Here is a 6,791-nt window from a genome sequence, read left to right on the forward strand (position 1 = left end):
GGAGGCTCGGTTTGTAAAAGCAGCAGATGATGTATCCAGCAAGTCACTCGTAAACGTGGTTAGAAGAGACCTGAAAGTCACCCGCCTTGTTGTGAGTGCAGCAGTTGTAGGTGCAGCAGTTGAAGGATTGGAGGTTGTAGGTGCAGCAGTTGAAGGATTAGAGGTTGTAGGTGCAGCAGTTGAAGGATTGGAAGTTGTAGGTACAGCAGTTGAAGGATTGGAAGTTGTAGGTGCAGCAGTTGTAAGATTGACGGTTGTAGGTGCAGCAGTTGTAGAGTTGGCAATTGTAGTTGCATTTACAACTGGACTTGCTGTAAAACATTTTTTTAGAGACTGAGTAAATAAGTATCAGTTTGTTTGTATTTTATCTAGTTCTGAAGTTGCTGAAGTCAAACAAATTTACATTACAGGCATTCCAGCTGAATACATGGTAGCAGAGATAATATATAATCTTGGGACACATGGAAGTATTGAACGAATGGATTGAACTGTACAACACTGAAATGTTAAAGTTGCCTTAATAAATGTCTCCTATACCTTCATTTCTTGTATAAAAACATAATTTTGTTGCTGACTCATTTAAGTACTGATGAGAATGACACTTTGTGTTGTGTTAACTTACTTAATACTTCAACTGTGTTTGGATTTATAGTCAAGTTGAACATACTGGTGGAAGCATTAACCGCTTCTACTAAGGTTTGAACAACAACAGTATTCTGTGGCAGATCTGTAGTCGGAGTAGTCCGATTGAACACGACCCCCATTTCTGCTTCAGTTCCATTCACTCGTGGTAGCCCTGGGGAAGCAGGCCTATACCATGAAACCAAATGAGAGAAGTGTCAAATAACAACTTGAAACGATGATGATACTTTACCTACATTTGTGATTTACACATGATACAATCAACAGTGTAAGTGCCCAATTCCGCATGTGAAGAGAAATTAGTGAACCCCTGTTTACCTGAACTGTTTCACAAAGCACCGGTCAAACTGAGCACCAAATGTTGTTCTGTATATGCTATTACACTGTGAAAAGAAAGCAAAATTTAGACCATGGGTAGCTCTTTAGCACAATTTTCATAATATGAATTTAAATAGAGGTGCAAATTTTGCTGAAATTAGTTTACACCTCAACAGATTTGTCTTTGATCTAAACGATTGTCATATCATTCATATGCAACGCTCACACAAGCAATGAAAATTGGATTCAAGAATTGTACTTACCGCCCCTACAACTCGTTGTTCAAGATCTTTGAATCGGCTGCTGTTTCTGTTAGTGAGATCATCTGAAAATGGCTCCAGTGGCAAATCTGCCGAGATAGTGTAAGTAGGTTCAGGAGCCAGGGTGGTTGTTGCCCCAGTGGTGGATGTTGGAGTAGGTGACATAGTTGTTGCAGTTGCTTTGTAATTGAAAGTGTTGTTGTTAGTGCAGTTTTTGTCAAAGCAGCTGGAGAAGATGTTATTATTAAAAAATCAAAACATTATTTTGATGAATAATTATTTAGCTCTTGAAGTTTTTAAAAAATCAAGTAACACTCAATATTTCTTACATATTGTTGTAGCAGTTGTTGTTGTTGTTGTTGTTGGGGCAGTTGTAGCAGTTGTTGTTGGGGCAGTTGTTGAAGCATTTGTTGTTAGGGCAGTCGTTGTTGGGACAGTTGTTGTTGGGGTAGTTGTTTTAGCAGTTGTAGTTGTTGGGGCATTTGTTGTAGCAGTTGTAGTTGAAGCAGTTGTTGTTGGAGCAGTTGTTTTTTGGGCAGTCGTTGTTGTTAGGACAGTTGTTGATGAAGTTGTTGTTGTAGCAGTTGTTGTTGGAGCAGTTGTTGTAGAAGTAATAGTTGGAGCAGTTGTACTTGTTGGGGCAGTTGTAGCAGTTGTTGGTGGGGCAGTTGTTGTAGATGTTGTTGTTGTTGGGGCAGTTGTTGTTGGGACAGTTGTTGTTTTTGGTGTAGTTGTTGTAGCAGTTGTTGTTGGGGCAGTTGTTGTAGCAGTTGTAGTTGTTGGGGCAGTCGTTGTTGGGACAGTTGTTGCGACAGTTGCAGTAGTTGTTGTTGGAGCACTTGTTGTTGTTGGGGTAGTTGTTATAGCAGTTGTAGTTGTTGGGGCATTTGTTGTAGCAGTTGTAGTTGTTGGGGCATTTGTTGTAGCAGTTGTAGTTGTTGAAGCAGTCGTTGTTGGAGCAGTTGTTGTTTGGGCAGTCGTTGTTGTTAGGACAGTTGTTGATGAAGTTGTTGTAGATGTTGTTTTTGTTGGGGCAGTTGTTGTTGGGACAGTTGTTGTTTTTGGTGTAGTTGTTGTAGCAGTTGTTGTTGGGGCAGTTGTTGTTGGGGCAGTTGTAGCAGTTGTAGTTGTTGGGGCAGTTGTTGTTGGGGCAGTCGTTGTTGTTGGAGCAGTTGTTGTTGGGGCAGTTGTTGTTGGGGTAGTTGTTGGAGCAGTTGTAGTTGTTGGGGCAGTCGTTGTTGTTGGAGCAGTTGTTGTAGCAGTTGTTGGAGCAGTTGCAGTTGTTGTAGCAGTTGTTGTTGGGGCCATTGTTGTTGTAGCGGCTGTTGTTATGAGGGAAGTTGTTGTAGCAGTTGTTGTTGAGGAAGTCATTGTTGTTGGTACAGTTGTTGTTGTCGTTGTTGTAACAGTTGTTGGGGCAGTTGTTGTAGCAGTTGTTGTTGTTGTTGGGGCAGTTGTTGTAGCAGTTGTAGTAGTAGTCGTTGTTGCGGCAGTTGTAGCAGTTGTCGTAGCAGTCGTTGGGGCAGTCGTTGTTGTTGGGACAGTTGTTGGAGCAGTTGTTGTTGGGACAGTTGTTGGAGCAGTTGTTGTTGGGACAGTTGTTGGGGCAGTAGTTGTAGCAATTGTAGTTGTTGGGGCAGTTGTTGTAGCAGTTGTTATTGGGGCAGTTGTTGTAGCAGTCGTTGTTGTTGGGACCATTGTTGTTGTAGCGGTTGTTGTTGTGAGGGAAGTTGTTGTTGGGACAGTTGTTGTTGGGGAAGTTGTTGGGGCAGTCGATGGAGCAGTTGTTGTAGCAGTTGTTGGAGCAGTTGCAGTTGTTGTAGCGGTTGTTGTTGGGGCCATTGTTGTTGTAGCGGTTGTTGTTGTGAGGGGAGTTGTTGTAGCAGTTGTTGTTGGGGAAGTCATTGTTGTTGGGACAGTTGTTGTTGTTGTAGCAGTTGTTGGGGCAGTTGTAACAGTTGTTGGGGCAGTTGTTGTAGCAGTTGTTGTTGTTGTTGGGGCTGTTGTTGTAGCAGTTGTTATAGCATCAGCTGTCATTTTTGGAGAAGGTGTTATTATCAAAAAATCAAAACACTATTTTAATTAATAATTATTTAGCTCTTGAAGTTTTTTAAAAATCAAGTAACACTCAATATTTCTTACATATGCCATCCACGGTGATGGAGCTGCCTTCGATGTCAAAGCCAATGACAGTTGAAGCTGCACTCATCAAAACACTCGAGATCTGAGTATTAGTAGGAACAGATGTGCTTCCGAAGCTAAGAATCATGTCGTTAATGATTGATCCACTTCTGCAGGAGCAAAAAAATAAAAAATAAAAATCGGCCTATTGTATGAAATATCAGATTTAAGCCACTATTTATAAACTGTATGTTATGTATTAACAAATTACCTGAATGCCACCACGTTCAAGAAATTGAAGGAAGAAGGGAATTCCCTCTGGTACAAAGGTTCAAGCTGCAGAGAAATAGAAAACACATTTTCTTGTAACAAAATTATATTTTTGACAACTGTTTAATGATAATATTCTGATTCTATGAGTGGTTTCTCTGATAAATATATTACAAAATAATACAACGAAATAATAAAGTGTACACATAGGTTTTATTTTAGGGGTGAGAATTACCTGTCCCTTTATCATGGAGGCTCGGTTTGTAAAAGCAGCAGATGATGTATCCAGCAAGTCACTCGTAAACGTGGTTAGAAGAGACCTGAAAGTCACCCGCCTTGTTGTGAGTGCAGTAGTTGTTGTTGGGGCAGTTGTTGTTGGGGCAGTCTTTGTTGTTGGGACAGTTGTTGTAGCAGTTGTTGGAGCAGTTGTTGTTGTTGGGACAGTTGTTGTTGTTGGTGTAGTTGTTGTAGCAGTTGTTGTTGAGGCACTTGTTGTTGGGGTAGTTGATGTTGGGGCAGTTGTAGTTGTCGGGGCAGTTGTTGTAGCAGTTGTAGTTTTTGTGGTAGTTGTTGTTGTAGCAGTTGTTGTAGCAGTTGTAGTTGTTGGGGCAGTTGTTGTTGGGGTAGTTGATGTTGGGGCAGTTGTAGTTGTCGGGGCAGTTGTTGTAGCAGTTGTAGTTTTTGTGGTAGTTGTTGTTGGGGCAGTTGTTGTCGTAGCAGTTGTTGTAGCAGTTGTTGTTGAGGCAGTTGTTGTAGCAGTTGTTGTTGTAGCAGTTGTTGTTGGGGTAGTTGTTGGGGCAGTTGTTGTTGGGACAGTTGTTGTTGGAGCAGTTGTTGTTGGGGCAGTTGTTGTTGGGAGGTCGTTGTAGCAGTTGTAGTTGTTGGGGCAGTTGTTGTTGTAGCAGTTGTTGTAGCAGTTGTAGTTGTTGGGGCAGTTGTTGTTGGGGTAGTTGATGTTGGGGCAGTTGTAGTTGTCGGGGCAGTTGTTGTTGGGGTAGTTGATGTTGGGGCAGTTGTAGTTGTCGGGGCAGTTGTTGTAGCAGTTGTAGTTGTTGGGGTAGTCGTTGGGGCAGTTGTAGTTGTTGGGGCAGTTGTGGTTGGGGAAGTCGTTGTTGTTGCGACAGTTGTGGTTGTTGGAGTATTTGTTGTTGTGGGATGTTGTTGTTGGGGCAGTTGTTGTTGTTGTTGGGGCAGTTGTTGTTGGGGCAGTCGTTGTTGTTGCGACAGTTGTGGTTGTTGGAGTACTTGTTGTGATAGTTGTTGTTGTTGGTGCAGTTGTTGGGGCAGTTGTTGTTGGGACAGTTGTTGTTGAAGTCGTTGTTGGGGTAGTTGTTGGGGCAGTTGTTGTTGGGACAGTTGTTGTTTGGGCAGTTGTTGTTGGGGTAGTTGTTGTAGCAGTTGTTGTAGCAGTTGTTGTAGAAGTTGTAGTTGTTGGAGTACTTGTTGTTGTGGGAGTTGTTGCTGGGATAGTTGTTGAAGCAGTTGTTGGGGCAGTCGTTGTTGTTGCGACAGTTGTGGTTGTTGGATTACTTGTTGTGAGAGTTGTTGTTGGGGAAGTCGTTGGGACAGTTGTTGTTGGGACAGTTGTTGTAGCAGTAGTAGTTGGAGCAGTTGTAGTTGTTGGTGCAGTTGTTGGGGCAGTTGTTGTTGTTGGTGTAGTTGTTGTAGCAGTTGTTGTTGAGGCACTTGTTGTAGCATGTGTTGTTGGGATAGTTGTTGTTGGGGCAGTTGTTGTTGGGACAGTTGTTGTTGGGGCAGTTGTTGTTGTAGCAGTTGTTGTAGCAGTTGTAGTTGTTGGGATAGTTGTTGTTGGGGCAGTTGTTGTTGGGACAGTTGTTGTTGGGGCAGTTGTTCTTGTAGCAGTTGTTGTAGCAGTTGTAGTTGTTGGGGCAGTTGTTGTTGGGGTAGTTGATGTTGGGGCAGTTGTAGTTGTTGGGGCAGTTGTTGTTGGGGCAGTTGTTGTTGTAGCAGTTGTTGTAGCAGTTGTAGTTGTTGTTGGGGCAGTTGTTGTCGTAGCAGTTGTTGTAGCCGTTGTTGTTGTTGGGGTAGTCGTTGTTGGGGCAGTTGTAGTTGTTGGGGCAGTTGTGGTTGGGGAAGTCGTTGTTGTTGCGACAGTTGTGGTTGTTGGAGTACTTGTTGTTGTGGGAGTTGTTGCTGGGGTAGTTGTTGTAGCAGTTGTTGTGGCAGTTGTTGTTGGGGCAGTCGTTGTTGTTGCGACAGTTGTGGTTGTTGGAGTACTTGTTGTGAGAGTTGTTGTTGGGGAAGTCGTTGTTGGGGTAGTTGTTGGGGCAGTTGTAGTTGGGGCAGTTGTTGTTGTTGGTTGTGGTTGTTGTAGCAGTTGTTGTTGAGGCAGTTGTTGTAGCAGTTGTTGTAGCAGTTGTTGTTGGGGCAGTCGTTGTTGTTGCGACAGTTGTGGTTGTTGGAGTACTTGTTGTGAGAGTTGTTGTTGGGGAAGTCGTTGGGACAGTTGTTGTTGGGACAGTTGTTGTAGCAGTAGTAGTTGGAGCAGTTGTAGTTGTTGGTGCAGTTGTTGGGGCAGTTGTTGTAGCAGTTGTTGTTGTTGGGGCAGTCGTTGTTGTGACAGTTGTGGTTGTTGTGGCAGTTGTTGTTGGGACAGTTGTTGTTGAGCAGTTGTTGTTGGGGTAGTTGTTGGGGCAGTTGTTGTTGGGACAGTTGTTGTTGGGGCAGTTGTTGTTGGGGTAGTTGTTGTAGCAGTTGTTGTTGGGGTAGTTGTTGTAGCAGTTGTTGTTGTTGGGGCAGTTGTTGTAGCAGTTGTAGTTGTTGGGGTAGTTGTTGTTGGGGCAGTTGTTGTCGTAGCAGTTGTTGTAGCCGTTGTTGTTGGGGCAGTCGTTGTTGGGGCAGTTGTTGTTGTAGCAGTTGTTGTAGCAGTTGTAGTTGTTGTTGGGGCAGTTGTTGTCGTAGCAGTTGTTGTAGCCGTTGTTGTTGTTGGGGTAGTCGTTGGGGCAGTTGTAGTTGTTGGGGCAGTTGTGGTTGGGGAAGTCGTTGTTGTTGCGACAGTTGTGGTTGTTGGAGTACTTGTTGTGGGAGTTGTTGCTGGGGTAGTTGTTGTAGCAGTTGTTGTGGCAGTTGTTGTTGGGGCAGTCGTTGTTGTTGCGACAGTTGGGGTTGTTGGAGTACTTGTTGTGAGAGTTGTTGTTGGGGAAGTCGTTGGGACAGTTG

At 43.6% G+C, this 6,791-nt stretch overlaps 1 protein-coding gene across 1 annotated transcript in view; it reads right to left on the minus strand.

The window, feature by feature from the left end:
• Positions 1-3,348: 3,348 nt before the first annotated feature.
• The window catches only part of LOC147817673 (uncharacterized), a gene marked incomplete at its 5' end in the record, with an annotated part of 5,359 nt that continues 1,916 nt past the window's right edge, over positions 3,349-6,791 (minus strand). The window contains 2 exons of the mRNA XM_087169873.1: positions 3,349-3,511; positions 3,613-3,677. Of these exons, the coding sequence (XP_087025999.1) occupies positions 3,349-3,511; positions 3,613-3,677 (228 nt within the window). The remainder of the gene's footprint in view (positions 3,512-3,612; positions 3,678-6,791) is intronic.

Source organism: Seriola lalandi, unplaced genomic scaffold (assembly GCF_002814215.2).
Source record: "Seriola lalandi dorsalis isolate HSWRI2012SDOR001 ecotype SW California unplaced genomic scaffold, Sedor1 jcf7180002054919, whole genome shotgun sequence".
Taxonomy (NCBI): Eukaryota; Metazoa; Chordata; class Actinopteri; order Carangiformes; family Carangidae; genus Seriola; species Seriola lalandi.